The sequence below is a fragment of the Antedon bifida genome, chromosome 2, assembly GCF_963402885.1.
Source record: "Antedon bifida chromosome 2, ecAntBifi1.1, whole genome shotgun sequence".
Taxonomy (NCBI): Eukaryota; Metazoa; Echinodermata; class Crinoidea; order Comatulida; family Antedonidae; genus Antedon; species Antedon bifida.
This window is the reverse complement of record NC_136227.1, coordinates 1,085,845-1,102,222: the sequence shown is the minus strand read 5'-3', so window position 1 is coordinate 1,102,222 and position 16,378 is coordinate 1,085,845. Positions and strand designations below refer to the sequence as shown.

General features: G+C 33.1%; 2 protein-coding genes and 2 long non-coding RNA genes across 7 annotated transcripts in view; 2 read left to right on the top strand and 2 right to left on the bottom strand.

Annotated features, from left to right (window-relative positions):
• Nucleotides 1-100: 100 nt before the first annotated feature.
• On the bottom strand, nucleotides 101-2,681 carry LOC144834750 (uncharacterized). Its single transcript, XM_078689660.1, has 6 exons — nucleotides 2,676-2,681; nucleotides 2,412-2,557; nucleotides 2,159-2,264; nucleotides 1,841-1,951; nucleotides 1,011-1,073; nucleotides 101-705 (listed from the first exon to the last, which is right to left on the bottom strand). Exons 1-6 carry the CDS (start codon nucleotides 2,679-2,681, stop codon nucleotides 598-600), a joined length of 540 nt encoding a protein of 179 aa, XP_078545786.1. The 3' UTR covers nucleotides 101-597.
• Nucleotides 2,682-2,758: 77 nt separating this feature from the next.
• Nucleotides 2,759-4,522, top strand: LOC144835273 (uncharacterized). Of its 2 annotated transcripts, none has more exons than XR_013611076.1 (3): nucleotides 2,759-2,896; nucleotides 3,529-3,639; nucleotides 3,809-4,522. It is a non-coding gene; the product is annotated as an uncharacterized LOC144835273 (long non-coding RNA). The 2 variants fall into 2 exon arrangements; XR_013611077.1 differs by having other exon boundaries at nucleotides 3,529-3,682.
• The window catches only part of LOC144835272 (uncharacterized), a 26,507-nt gene continuing 13,756 nt past the window's right edge, over nucleotides 3,628-16,378 (bottom strand). For 2 of the 3 annotated variants that reach the window (XR_013611073.1, XR_013611074.1), the window contains 2 exons: nucleotides 7,886-8,006; nucleotides 3,628-3,872 (listed from right to left, as the gene is read on the bottom strand). This is a non-coding gene — a long non-coding RNA (uncharacterized LOC144835272). Of the gene's footprint in view, nucleotides 3,873-7,885; nucleotides 8,007-8,699; nucleotides 8,837-16,378 lie in introns of those variants that run through there. The other variant, XR_013611075.1, reaches the window with a different exon arrangement.
• Nucleotides 9,897-16,378, top strand: part of LOC144835265 (neuronal acetylcholine receptor subunit beta-4-like) — a 21,124-nt gene continuing 14,642 nt past the window's right edge. The window contains exon 1 of the mRNA XM_078690336.1: nucleotides 9,897-10,344. Within this exon, the coding sequence (XP_078546462.1) occupies nucleotides 10,203-10,344 (142 nt within the window). The 5' untranslated portion in view covers nucleotides 9,897-10,202. The remainder of the gene's footprint in view (nucleotides 10,345-16,378) is intronic.

Below are 16,378 nucleotides of genomic sequence, written 5' to 3'. Positions count from 1 at the left end.
ACATGTGCGAGCTGATGAAAATAAAGCGTAAAATTGAATTTGTCGTTTTTCAGATCATCTGAGGAACATTGTCTATGTTCATACTATTGAACTCTTTGAAGTATGTATCTGTTAAAAAAAACTAAAAATGATTCCTATTTGTTTATTATTTCATAAACAATAATCCAATAGTATAATTGTTCTTAACTACATAATTATTAAATACAATCTTTGTTAATTCATTTTCAAATTTTTACGAAAAATTACAGTTTGCACCACTGCTGTGATCCAATATTGTTGGTTAAATTTTGATTAATCCTCCTGTTCCCAAATCATAATTGGATTAAATCAATTCATTCACATTTATTCAGTAATATATATTTACATTATAATTATACAATATTGCAGGGATCTTACAGAGAAAAGTCTATTTTCTGTATCGTAAGATCCTTTGAAAAAAAATATATCACAAATAAAATATTGAAATAAAGTATTAATCTAAAGACTTTTAAAAATCCATTTTTTAAAAGATAAAAATATATTATACTACTTAAGCTTTATGATTTAAGCGCAATATGACATGACAGACTTAATCAACATGATGGTAGGACTGTTCTGCTAATCGTTGCTGGGTACAACTTTACATGGTAATTCCATAGCTTCTCTTAGTCTTGTTAATCTTCTACTGTTGAACTTGTTGTCGTAAAAGGGTACAAAGAAAAATATCTATAAAGAAATAGAATCCGATTAAACTATACAGTATTCATTAAAAACAAGTCTTCTGTAAAGCGTGGTTCCCATCTAGAGACGCAACGCAAGGACGTACGCGCAACGCAAGCGAGTTGATCACCAATGACAAGCCACTGTTCAAATAATCCATCGCTTGTGATTGGTAAAATCACTTACGTTGCGTCTCTAGTGGGAACCAAGCTTTAGAACACTGGCACTGCCTTAACAATAAACATTTATGTGTTGTTGCAGTGTGGTATGGTGTGTATCAATGACATGATTGAACATGTTAGTATACTTACACAGTTGAAAATAAAGGCAAATGGTACCCATGTTGGAAGAAATCCACTTGAAAATGAATAGCACTGAAAAAGTAAAAACGAACACATTTTGGGTCAAAAAATGAGGGCGTGTGGCGCGGTTTGAACGCTGGACGTTCAACTACTAGACTGATCGTGAGTTTGAATCCAACGATTGTTGCATCTCTCTCCACCCAGGTGTACAAATGGGTACTGATAAGGCCAAGACACAACTTCACTGAATACTGGTTTTTTTTTTTTTACTTATTCAAAGTGCATATCTTGTATTGTTTTTCTACTTGCTTATTTCAGTCATCACCATATTTATTGTTTGTTTCATCTGGAGGTTCAGATTTAAATCCATGAGTGTGGCTTATTGTAATCTCCACACAAAATCAAAGGTTTTTTTATTATTATAAATGTATATAGTGTAATATGTAAAGAAAACTGAAACTGACACTGAAACTGGCTGCGACATTTATAGGGAAGACCGGGGTAATAATGTGAAGCGCTTTGAGCCTTATTAAGTGCTCTGTATAAAGTTCAGTTTACACAGACGAGCGGTCGGTAACGATAAGCGGAAAACCGCGTAGCTTGTCCCACGTAGAATCTGTATCTCTGAGCGTAAACCGCCCGTATTACCGTTACCGCTTGTCTGTGTAAATTGGCCTTAAAGACCGACGTATTATTAAAGGCGGGTCAGAAATCTAGAAATAACAGTGTTAAACCGGACTATTGTGAAAAGTTGGCATGCCCATTTTTGTCGGGCCAATGATCTCATTATTTGTGCCTTTTACAAAAAAAACAGTAGAAAGAATGAAAGAAGAGCAGACCTTAGCCTCAGAGCCACTTTCTCTACCAGGTCTAAACTCAATTTCTACCACGTCTAACCATTCGGCCCACGTATAGTTAAATATCTCTACAAAATAACGTTCCTCATCGACCTGCAGTACAAAAAGAAAAACTTCTTTAATGTTAATTCTAAAGGATTCTCGTACATTGTACAGTAGCCTTGGTTCATGAAATACTATATTGTATTTTAAATATTCAAATGTTGGTTACTTTAAAGATTTTGTTCCACTATCTGGCATGCTATGTATTGTTTATCCAGATGAATATTCAATATTAAGTATTGTATTTATTTTGCTTACTTTATGAACTTGGTAGGTTGATTTGGGATCAAGTAATTGCACCGTATCAACTGCGTCTATTAACTTGGCCAAACATTCTTCTGCTACTGTGTCTGAACATACCCATCTGAAAGCAAATGTTTCACTAGGGGCCTAATCATCACTCATAATTATTCATAATCACTAATCCACACTAATCATTATCATAACGTTTATTTTTTCCACAAAACTTTATCTTTACCCCAAAAAAGTAATATAAATTCAGTTCACATACTTTTCATTATGACGATGTAGGTTACGAATGCCAGGTAACCAGACGGCTGGACGCAGTAGGTTACGAATGCCAGGTAACCAGACGGCTGGACGCAGTGCAGCTTGGATGATAGGCAGTTTGCTGCAGCACGTCGCTGAGGATATGCCCTACATATATTGCATTTTCCTTGAGGTATTGCCTGTACCATTTGTTCGTGGGTATTTGTTTTACACTGTAATTTCGCGTCAAGTGGCGTTACTTTTGTGTTTCTAACTCACCGCAAACCGTCATATAAGTCTGATTACAGTATTGTGTGTGTGACCAAAGAGGAACGCGACAGCAGCAAAGATTGTTTAATGCTGCCGTGTGTTTCGAGGAACGGGTGCTGTGCCTAGGCCTAGGCCTACTATAGAGGAAGGCTTGGGTGGGCAGGGCTTAACGTCTAAGAAACCTAGTCTAGGCTAGGCGGATCGTCTAGGCTAGGCTGTCTTTTCAATTCATTAATGGTATTTTTAAACTTATGTAGCCTAGCCTAGGCCTGGTTAATTAATGTTGAGCCTAGGCCTAGCTACGCCCTCTAGCTAGCTAGCTAGGCCTATACTATAGTGTAGCCCTACTAGCTAGAATAGAAGAGTGTAGCAGTAGTAGTAAGCCTAGATAGTAAGGCCTAGTAGTAGCAGGTAGGCGCGCCCAGCCCGACCTACTATACTACTACTACTAGGCGGGATGAAGCAAGCACCTAGTAACACTGTAATACTCTTCTATTCTAGGCCTACCCTACAGACAGACTTTTTTTAGAATAGAAGTCATACTACGTCTAATTTACACACAGTATCAACCGTTAGTGTTTTACGATATATTATACAATGTCAAGAAGTAAATGCTAGCTAACATTATATTTATTAATCAATGTTATATTGTACATTTTAATTTATACATTTTTACAATTTAATGTAAAAATACTCTGATTATATTCCAAAACTGATGACCAGCGTCCTCTGTTATATTAATTATGGTATAATATTCATATTATCATACTCGTCAGAACAAGTGCATAGGTGTGTTATTTGTATACATGTTGCAGACTTCTAATCTATATAGAATATTTTATTTTATGATTTTTTTCTTTTTACCGTAGGATAATAAAAATCAGCTGTACCAAAACACTTTCATTACCTTGATTGAACTTGCAGTTGATAATGCCATAAGGGCTTGTGATTTTAGCCAAGAAATTCAAATACATTTTCAGGTAAATGGATTTATATAATCAAAATGTCCTACAATAAAACCTGGTGAATAAGAATGTTTAGTTTTATTTATATGATATTAAGAGAAACTGTGGCTGATATAATACTTTTGTTTTTTGGTGCCCAATCTAGTTCCTGGTTGACATTTAATATTTGTTTGTTTCTTTTTAGAGTGTATGGTAGCTGAATTATTTTGTCTTGCATAGCTTGTTGGCTCCTCAACAAACTGCAGCATCTGTTGAAAACAAATTTGAAATGATATAAAATATTAAGGTGCAAGATGTTATATATTCGTCTATTACTCTACAGTATTATTTATTCGGGTCAATTTATGTACAGTATCTTTTATTCACATATTATAAATATTAATATAACACACTATCAAGGAAAAGTTAAGCGGTTTATTTTAGTTCCATGTAATGAACACTAATAAAATCAAGCTTATTTGAGCAATTGAATGCTGTTTATTTAAACAGCATTCAATTGCATAATTGCATTCAATTACGTAATTTCTGTGATTTTCCCTGAGAGAGCGTGTTTTTTAATTAAACAGCATTCAATTGCTTAATTAGACCTGATTTTTTCTTGTTTGAGTTTACTTTAGTTCCATGTGATGAACACTAATAATTTCATTCAATAAAAATAAATTTAAAGGTACAGTTACGTAATTTCTGTGATATTCCTTGAGAGCGTGTTTTTTAATTAAACAGCATTCAATTGCTTAAATAGACCTGATTTTTTCTTGTTTGAGTTTACTTTAGTTCCATGTGATGAACACTAATAATTTCATTCAATAAAAATAAATTTAAAGGTACAGTTACGTAATTTCTGTGATATTCCTTGAGAGCGTGTTTTTTAATTAAACAGCATTCAATTGCTTAAATAGACCTGATTTTTTCTTGTTTGAGTTTACTTTAGTTCCATGTGATGAACACTAATAATTTCATTCAATAAAAATAAATTTAAAGGTACAGTTACGTAATTTCTGAGATTTTCCTTGAGAGCGAGTTTTTTAATTAAACAGCCTTCAATTGCTAATAGACCTGATTTTTTCTTTTTTAACTTTACTTTAGTTCCATGTGATGAACACTAATAATTTCATTCAATAAAAATAAATTTAAAGGTACAGTTACGTAATTTCTGTGATTTTCCTTGAGAGCGAGTTTTTTAATTAAACCGCATTCAATTGCTTAAATAGACATGATTTTTTCTTGTTTGAGTTTACTTTAGTTCCATGTGATGAACACTAATAATTTTATTCAATAAAAATAAATTTAAAGGTACAGTTACGTAATTTCTGTGATTTTCCTTGAGAGCGAGTTTTTTAATTAAACCGCATTCAATTGCTTAAATAGACATGATTTTTTCTTGTTTGAGTTTACTTTAGTTCCATGTGATGAACACTAATAATTTTATTCAATAAAAATAAATTTAAAGGTACAGTTACGTAATTTCTGTGATTTTCCTTGAGAGCGAGTTTTTTAATTAAACAGCATTCAATTGCTTAAATAGACCTGATTTTTTCTTGTTTGAGTTTACTTTAGTTCCATGTGATGAACACTAATAATTTCATTCAATAAAAATAAATTTAAAGGTACAGTTACGTAATTTCTGTGATTTTCCTTGAGAGCGAGTTTTTTAATTAAACAGCATTCAATTGCTTAAATAGACCTGATTTGTTCTTGTTTGAGTTTACTTTAGTTCCATGTGATGAACACTAATAATTTCATTCAATAAAAATAAATTTAAAGGTACAGTTACGTAATTTCTGAGATTTTCCTTCAGAGCGAGTTTTTTAATTAAACAGCATTCAATTGCTTAAATAGACTTGATTTTTTCTTGTTTGAGTTTACTTTAGTTCCATGTGATGAACACTAATAATTTCATTCAATAAAAATAAATTTAAAGGTTCAGTTACGTAATTTCTGTGATTTTTCTTGAGAGCGAGTTTTTTAATTAAACAGCATTCAATTGCTTAAATAGACCTGATTTTTTCTTGTTTGAGTTTACTTTAGTTCCATGTGATGAACACTAATAATTTCATTCAATAAAGATAAATTTAAAGGTACAGTTACGTAATTTCTGTGATTTTTCTTGAGAGCGAGTTTTTTAATTAAACAGCATTCAATTGCTTAAATAGACCTGATTTTATCTTGTTTGACTATACTTTATAAATAAATTTAAAGGTACAGTTATGCAATTGCTGTGATTTTTCCCTGAGAGCGTGTTTTTTAGTTAAATAGCATTCAATTCAAATCCCCATTTTGTAACCTTGAGTGCGGGTCCATACAAGCTGGGCAAGCTGTAAATTTTATTAATCTAATATGTATGTATGCATATTGTTTACTAATTGAATTTTAACCCTAAATAACACTGTATAAGTAAGTCTTTTATAAAATTTCAGTGGTTAGAGGTTCATATTTATTATTAGGATTTTTACAGGCACATTTAAAAATAGATTAGAAAAATATGGCATAAGCAGAATTATATCATCAATAAGAATATACAAAAGGAGTGGCGTGAGGGGAAGAGACCAACCGGTGAAAAAGTACCTTTAGAGCGGTCAGAACACAATTACAAATTTATAAGTTTATTTTTGATTAATTATTGTTATATATATATATATAGGCCTATTACAAAGTGTTATTAAATTTGACGACATTTAGAGCATCGGCAACTTACCAAAGAAACGCTCGACTGAAAATTAACTTTATCCGATTTTTATTTTACATCGGCCGGGTTTAACGCTAAACCACCTGTCCTATTCTATTCTGAATTGTACCACCAATAACACATGCTATCAAAGTGTAAGATAAGACAAAAAAATCTCTCAGCACCAAATTTTTGGTTTGGCGGTATAAGGTACGACATTACATAATAATCAATAGTTTTGTAATTAATCGATAACATTAATTCCAACAAACAAATGGTAGGGCTACTTAAAATTATTTATGTGGTCCATAGTTACCAACCGTCTCGCATCGTTCGGGACAGCCGCATTTCAAGTGTTTTTTAATGAAACACGCGTTTAAACCTAAGTAGGCCTATAATACGATGCGTTAATATTTTTTATCACAATTTGAGAGGAAAATGCATTCAAATTAATTGGTATATTTTAAAAGTATAGAACATTATACGAGTAGGCCTATTTATATTATTACACCACACATCAATAAATACGTAATATCAGGGGAAAGTTACAATTAATGTGTCCGTGGTCGCTCGCCGTGACGAGGATGGGCCTATAACCATGCGTTTGTCATGATCGCAATATTACACATGATATAACCCAATTTTCTTGCTATTGGTTGGTGGATCAGTTCAATTTTTACACTCCAAAAAATGTTTTTTAATAAAATAATTTCAAGAATCAGCATGCTGAAAAACGTTGAATTATAGATTAACAGAAAGAGTAACATACAATCTAATAATATTTGCATCGCTTACCGTACCGGAATACAAGAGGTGCCATTCATCATGAATTTTACGTGCGAGAGTAATATTTCCGGCCATAGGAGTGCCAGTGAACTAAATTTGTTTCCGTCGCAAGCCGCCACTAAGGGGTGGGAGCTGTAAATACTTCGTGTTCGATCACGCCCAACCCAATATTGGAACAAAATTAGAGCAGTAAAAAGAGCATGCTAAACAGATGAATCTGTCATTGAGTAAGATGAAACTTAAATTGAATTAAAACCGACATTCTTAATAATCATACTTAGAGATGCAAATCATCAAAATAATATTTATATGAAATTTAAACACTTTTATAGCCTATGCATGTACGCCTGTGCCATGTTATGCTTTTAAAAAATTATCCAGTATAGTATGACCCGTGCCGGGTATTTTCTTTTTAATACCCTCGATGGAAAATTCCCTTGATCATTTTTTATATTTATTAATTTATATCTCCATCTTTTGACCTCGTGTTATTTCTTATTAATTGTATATGGCAATTGAAATAAAACCTTAAATCATACTACAAAAGTACACCGTAATTTATCAAAGTAGAACTGTGAAAGAAAACACGAAAGAGAAAAAAAACAAACTTTACAGTAAGTTTCTACAATATACAGCAAATAGTATCTTTGAATACAGTTAAGAATCCATGGAATAAAATATATAGAGGGCTGCAATCAGGAAAACATTTGTATATACTGTACCTGCAGTTTTTCAATATTTATTATAAATTTGACCGTAATTACCCACAGTAAAATGGAATAGCCCGTGCTATTCTTTAACATGCAATACCTCAAGACAAATACAATATATGTATGCCTCACTCTCAGCGACGTGCTGCAGCAAACCGCAATTGGCTTGGATTGGTCCTTGTAATGAACTGAGAAACGATACCATAATGTCGAACTTATACCTAATAAGAAACAGAAATAAACGATCATACAGCAGTAAACTTAATATTTGTTTATGCTTTAAGCTCTGTCTACACTATCAAACTTTGCTATGTGACAAAAAAGTGTGATGTGCCCAAATATGGTAGTGATATGCCCAAATATGGTAGTGATATGACATCATCATGTCCATATATGGGCACATCACATTGTTGTTGTCACATAAAGTTTGATAGTGTAGACAAAACTTTAGGAATCCTTTATTTTGACTTTTACTTCACACAATCCATAATGTAAAATAATAAAATGAATAAATATTATACATTATGTTAACATGCAATTGATACCATTTGTAGTTTTAACATTCAAAATGCGACTCTACAAATATTGGGCATGATAAGTGGGGTTCAAAAGGCTACAAAATCCTTTAAACCTAGTGGTTTATCATAAATCCACACCAGACATAGATTATAGGCTTCGAAAGTAATACAGTATTGTACTCATATTCTACAGGCAGTGTAAATATTATAATAGTTACCACTTACTACTAACTATATACTAAGTGTTCTACAGGCAGTGTATATAATACCACTTACTACTATAGGTCCCTGGTACTTGGTACTATAGTACGTCCGTAGCTCTAGACTAATAGTAATAAACAATGCCACCTTAAAATTACTAAAAATCGTTTCCATACTTTCAACCAAAATACTCACGGGTTGTCTACAGCACCTTGCAACCTTACCAATTATAAAAACCGACAATTTGTTAACTCACTATATTTGTAATCAGTATACCTGTTATTTCGTGAAAATCATCGCTCAAATAAAAGCAGTACTTGTAATTGTAATACTCCTATTCATAATGTCGACAACAGAACTAGCGCCCTCTATAACCTTTAAAGCGCGACAGATATCGAATATTATATTTTGAATAATCCTCTTTAATATCTCATGTTTGAAATAAATTGTTTAATTGTTGGTTGGAAACCGCGAGATGTGCAAACGTATAGGCCTACATAGAACAATAATGTTATTGCATTATTAACTGTTATACTTTGAAAAGTCCATTATGCTTGGCTTCTTAGAAAATCCATTTATAGTAGGCCTACATGTAGGCCTATTAGTACAGTAGATATTAAATGAAATTATGTAGTATGGTACAGAATCGTAATGTCAGTTTATGGTGATCATTGGAACAGGCTACACTATTTAAGGATAGTATTGAAGGCGGTAGATCACAGTGAAACCATGACAACGAATACTTGAAACCATGACAACGAATATTTGAAACCATGACAACGAATACTTCAACCAAGTGACAATTTCAACCTACAAATGCAGCAGCAGCAAATAATAAACATTATCTGAACAAGCACGATCAAGTCGATCCAATAAAAACTGATATAAAATTACATAAAATGTCAATGTATTGAGTTTCAATTTCTACGATTGTATGCAATCGCTGAGCTTTACAACTCTGTCAAAGGTTTATTGGAATTATTTCAAAATGTTAATTAATGTTAACAGGCACGTGATATCAAATTAATAAACAGAAAAGAAAATTATTGATTATTTGAAAAGAAAAATAAATAAATTAAAATGATCATTATAGTTTGTATTACTAATTTTGTTTTTATTATGATTGATTTCGATAGATTTTGTGAGTTTTTATTTATCCACTGTTAATTTTAAAATCTATGTAAAAAATATCACAATTTGCTAATACTGTGAAGAGGAATACTTTTATTAGTAGTATAATATCAATGATCAACGAATGAATTGATTCAGACCTCAGCCTAGATGAATGATGCGCGCGCAGCCTTGTTGGCTAATGGCGTGACGTAGTGATAAGGATGCTCATTTAGTAGGTAGTTATTGAAGAGGAAAGTAGAGCGTCGCGCGCACATTTACCGCCACAACTCACATCATTTGGGATTACTACTTCAGGTGCGAGATTTAGCCAGCGGACGGTCGTTGTCTTTTGTCAACAAGAAATTAAAGGAACAAGTGTGGAATAATGTATTAATTTGCCGCTCAAACGCATTATTTTAATTCACCTATTACCGGCTGCTTGTGTTTGATTGATCAAAATCATATTTCTGAAAATTGATGTTGTTGTAAAGATCTATTTACATTGGAGATTGTATACCGTAATTCTTGGACGCAAAAAGTCTAAATTCATGTCACACGCGACGACTTTACACGCACACACGCACAATGAGGAGACGGGCTTCCAGAAAACGCGCGAAAAGTGATTCTAAGTTGGCGGGAGCTGCGAATATTGTGCGCAATTTATTCTTGTTATCGCAAGTGTTTCAAGTCTTCCTCTGCGCGGTCATTGGGCTACTTCAATTTCAAGGTAAAACATTTATTCATATTTCTACCTAAAAATCTATCAATATTATCAGGGAGAGCCACTTTTATATACGTATATTACATATGAAGTCGTTATTTCAATACTAATATTGATGATGCTAGGCTTAACTGCTTGATTATTACTATACTTTTATACTAATAAGTTTATGTAAAACATGTGACTCTTCCCTAGTAAAATTACGAAAAAATCGGTGTTTTGTTTTATGTTTTACTATTTTAAAAAAACCTCATAAGAAATACAGCAAATGCTGAAATAATTCATACAAGTTAATATATATTATACATCATATCTAGAACACTTCTACAGTAGTATTTATTTGCTTCTAATTCTTCACTAAAATTATTCCAGTCAACAAAAAGAACATTAATTGTTATAAACTTGTTTATACTTTTAGGCCTAATACAATGCATCGAAACAAATATAAAATTAAATTTACTGATGGACTGAGGGAGTAGCTTAAGTGTATGAATGAACGTATTATTGATTTGTGTTTATTGATATACTTGACCGTGACCTTGTTTCTACCCTAGCTCATGATGTAAGACCTACTTATTAATTAACAGTTAATTAAAGAAACCTAATAAATGTATTGAGTTTTAATTTAAAATGAGTCATAAAATTCTCGTCATACTAGGCTGCAAACCCCCTTTGGAAACAAGCCTTTGAGCTTAAAGGGTTATCCCCTGCTTTCCATGTTTTAATTTCTCAAGTTTAATGTTTGCTTTCTTACAGACTGTACATTGAGAGTATAAATAGAAAAGGTATAAACAGATAAGTACCTTAGCCTACTTTTCCAATGGGCATGGGATGTAAAGAAGGAAATTAGGCTTGTTCGTGATTGGCTAGAAGTTGCGCGTAGTTTAATTAACATAAGAAAACCGCGCGTGTATGGCGTCAAACCACTCAATGATCAAAATATAAAAATAGTTCTTCCTTTATTATTTCGTTATACAATACGGTATTTTAATGAATGGGATCGGGTTCATCTACAATTGCACATAATTAATTTCATAAGTAGTACGTCTCCTACTTTATATTCGAACTAATACTAGGCATAATAGTAATGTTTTGTATGATTATTGTTAATTAATGTTATTAATTTTTTTCTGAAATGTCAAACCATGGGAATTAAACAGATTTTCTTGAACAATGTACATCGCGCAATATGTCTCACGGGACAGAGAGTTTACTCCGAAGGTTCTAAGGCTCAGACACTATCAAATTGTATGTGAAAAAATAAAGTGATGTGTCAATATATGGCCGGACACGAGGATGTCATATCGCTACCATATTTAGTTACATCACACCTTTTTTGTCAAACTAGTTTTATAATGTCGACAGAGCTTAATGCCCGCATTATATACTGTTTCAATACATTGTTTACGAGATATTTCAGTTTCTAATAGAATAATTATGTTTTTGTCATTATAAAACATACGTTATTTTAATGTACACTTGGCTAATGGTTCGCATGTTAAATACGAGATATCTACACATAATATTTATCACCCTAGATATTTGAAAAACAAGTCAATTAAATTTAAAATAATGTTTATCGTTTATTTTTTAACACCCTATGTTTATTGTACATTCATTATTGATAGGCCTATGCCTACACAAATCAAATCAAAATGAGTTAAATACGAGATATTTAAAAATATTTATCACTTCCAAATATCAAATGGACCCCTTTGGAAAACAAATCAATTAAATTGACTAAATAACATTAGTTTTCATCTATTCTTTAACAGTATGTGTTGCATTTTATGTATATTGATATAGTCAAATCAAATCAAATCAAAATGATAATTGCCTTACTATGCCGTATCTGAACCTGGTATTCATAAATCAGAATGCTACACTCTAACAATTCCCTGTTGAATACAAATCAATTTTGAAAATAACATCGTAATTAATTATCTGCAAAGATATTGTTAAATCCCAATGGGAGGCAATTTCACAACTTGTTTTAATTACCAACTTTCACAGTAGACCGTAGCAATGCCGCTGGGTCGATTCTCTCCTGTCGATATGTTGTCTTGTTGAGTGTTCGCGTTCGTTACGCCACGAATTCATTACTTTGAGAGAAGTGCACCATTTTACGTAAAGTAATTCACTTCTTAAACTGTGTCGTAATAAGATTACTAATCAGTATTGATTGTACTCGATACAACAATGCAATTATTAAGTTAACGGCTCTCAGTATAAATAGCAACTATTTTAAAGTGTTAAATCTTAAAATACCCATCTTTGTTGGAATGTCATGTCATCTTCTTTCCACTCGACAAGATACTTTGATCAAATAACTTGAATGGCTACAAAAAATAATTTACTGTCTTATGGATCATGACGTAATTTGATTGGAGTTTGAAACATATTACTTTTTTTATTAAAGACATAGTTATCCTATAGTTCTAGGATGAAAACGTTTCTATTTCCTTATGTTTTATATAGAAAAATGTATGTTTATCTATTTATCGTCGATCAATTGTGAGCGATTGTGCCTGTCATGAATTTCCGCAACGAACCAAATGAATCTGAATCTGTATCGTCCTAGTTTAAATGGGCCTTAAGCGAAATGATGATCCCTCTTTTTCAATAATATATTTGTAAAATATATTGAATATCGAACGCCATTGTATAAGCCTCAAAACTGTGTAGATATTTAATTCTCATTTTTAGTTAGGACTACTTATGTGTTTGCGTCAAACACGGGTATTATACATTAATTCAATTTGAACAGAAATCGGAAATATCTCGCGAAAAAAATGCTTCAAATCAATAACGCATCGTGTAAACAGACACGAAGCAGAGTAACCGTCTATTCACACTATCGATAATACACTATTTTCAACGGCATATTTCTATGCACTTTTGTTTGTACATGCTAATCAAATACACACAACACGTCTCTCGTGTAAACACAAAGGTATTTGCTCGTTCGATTGAAATTTGTCATTAACCACAGATTCGATTCAATTGTTCGGTGTTGTTTGATCCAATTAATTATTTTTTTAAAGACAAGCATGATTTTTAAACCAAATACTCTGTATTTATCCAATTGACTGTAATCTGTTAACGATATAGATTTGTCAAGTGGTTTATGGTTTAATACTACTGGAGTGGCTTCTGTTATGTAACACATGACAATTCAATTCAAAATCTCCTGAGCGCGCGATTCGTCGATAAAGAATAAAATACCTGTTTGCAACATGCTCTCCGTAGCGTTCCATACCACTTTTATATCCGCTAAACCTTTAATAAAGATAATCAGTTATGTTTTCTACTATATTGAAAATGATTTAAAACAGGATTTCGATATTAACTCTGATTTTCCATTTTTGTCGTTGGCCGGACTAACGGACAATTTACACAGACGAGCGGTAACTGTAATAAAAATATATCTATGTTATTCCTTATGACCATTTACACACAACGCGGAGCGGACGGGCGGTTTCCGTCCAGGATAGATACAGATTCTACGTGGGACAAGCTACGCGGTTTTACGCTTACCGTTACCGCTCGACTGTGTAAATTGGCCTTACCTTGCCCTACCTACAACGAGTTCAGTTTCAAATATTATATAATATCATTTCTCGAGTGAATTTCCATATGTTTTTTTTTACCGCTGAGAGTTAATCTTGCAGTCAAACTCCTAATACGAAATTGAATAGGTAAATACAAACGTAGTTAGAATAGCATCAACTGTACTTTAACATAATGAGACTCCCTTAAGTACCGACTATAATTTCCGACTAATAATTGACTTAGTAAACGTAGGTCTACTTTGCGTAGGACCGATGTCGCGGCGAAAAAGACTTCGTAAGTAATGTCTGAAGTAAATCATATATTTTCGTCAAAAAATTGAAAAGCAGCTCGATACGCTCATGGCGTTGGACGATTTCATTGAAGCTTGCACAGCGGCGAGCAGCACACGAGTTTCCGCGGTGCAATATTTGTTAGGACGTTCGCGCGTCTTTCTGGACGAACAACGCAAATTGAGGACGTTCGCGCGTCTTTAAGGACGAACAACGCAAATTGAGGACGTTCGCGCGTCTTTCAGGACGAACAACGCACATTGAGGACGTTCGCGCGTCTTTCATGACGAACAACGTAAATACGTCAGCTAAGATAGGCTTACACATCCTGATCATCCTGATTTAGGATGCCAATTAAACATGGCTTTTTTGAACGAGTGAAAACTGAACGTCATTACAAACTGAAATCAAGCAAAGTAAAAAAAGACAGTTTTCATCCAAAAGGTCATTTGAAAGAAGCAATTATTTAACCTTTATCGATCAGTCAATTACATTTCTCCTCGTTAGTAAACATTTGCCCGGTGGCCGTGCATCTAGGATCGAATTAGCAAGATGCAATCTGAGATAGCACTCCTAACGAAGCTGATGTAAATAACGAAAGGCTACTCAAAGGAGAAGTGTTGCCATTGTGTGGTCATTTTGTGACAAACCAAGAAATATGATAAAGTGTTTTCACTCAAATTATGACAACGAGTTATACTGTTATATTAGGTCAAAGCTCAAAGCACTTTTGACAGTAAAAGTACTGGATAGCCGTTTGTAGGCCTACCTGCTTTTATGGCAAGGTTTGTAATCACGTTAACTGGGTCGGGTAGACAACTTATTGATTTACAAACAAATATTGATAATTAATCCTAAGTAATCCTATTATAACGGATTGTGCATTTAGTCGGCATTCGGCAAAATACTGAGTGTTCACATATTAGATTTGTTTCTTTAATTTTATTGCGTTGATGACGCGTCATACATTGGTCTGGTTCACGGAAAACGCGTCGGTATTTCCATGCGTACCACGTGCAACAAATTATACGCTATGACACGTTGAAGGACCGTAAAATACGTGTTTTTAAAGGGCGTAGTATTTTACAACAACGCATAACATATTCAATAAAGCTCTGTCTACACTATCAAACTTTATGTGACAAAAAATAGTCCATAGGCCTATATGGACATGATGATGTCATATCACTACCATATTTGGTTATATTACTACCATATATGGGGACATCGCACGTTTTTTGTCAAACTAGTTTGATAGCTTGAATATAAACTATGTATACTGTATAGCCTAAATTGTCACCAGTCGTATCAACTTTACACTCGATTGGCCTACATCGTACATCGTCCAATAAACGCGCAATGTTACGCCTTGTCAAATATACAAAATACGAGCTTCATTTTAATAGTGACATTTGAAAATGTTGATTAAAATCGACATTCACTATAGTCAATCATACTCACTGACAACCTAAAGATTTTTCTTCTTTTTTTTGCAATTTGAAACACACTTCACGAATAGCTTTTAGCACGGCATGTGGATAACACATTAAAACACCATTTTGCCGTTCAGTTCTCCCATTAGCAGCATAAACATTGTAAAATACACTTTGTGTTAGCTACTATGTATTATTTTTATTCAGTAGAGTCATAAAACTGAACAATGTAGGCATAGGGTCCGAAATATCTACTGGCCTATATATTCTTGTTCGTCTGATTGTCTTTTGGATGTACGTACGCGCGCTAACCATCAATGTTTGTACGCGCGCTTTACATTTTCAGTCTCATTTCATTTTTATATTGCCAAGTCAACGCAAACATAAGATTACAGACCAAAAGCAAGTCTAATTCCATTTAAAAACCACATTGGTCAATCTTTAGAGGCTTATTAGAAATTATGAATACGTTTCTAAGTATTCTGTTTGTATCAGCTGCAGAACAAAACAAAATTTCTTCATTCCGACTCAGATGGGTTGTACTTATGTTTTTCTTATAAATCTAAATCACGTTATGGTGAATGTTTTTGTGTCCAACGTCTGATAAGACCTCTAATGTATTGGCTTTTAGACGTACGTGGAACTTGTTGGCTTTAACGTACGTTTACCGATATTCTTAATGCATTTTTGGAAATATTGAAATATTAGCTTAATCCTGCTCTCGTCAAATGGCATCGTATAGCATGTGTATGCTTCTGTTTTTCT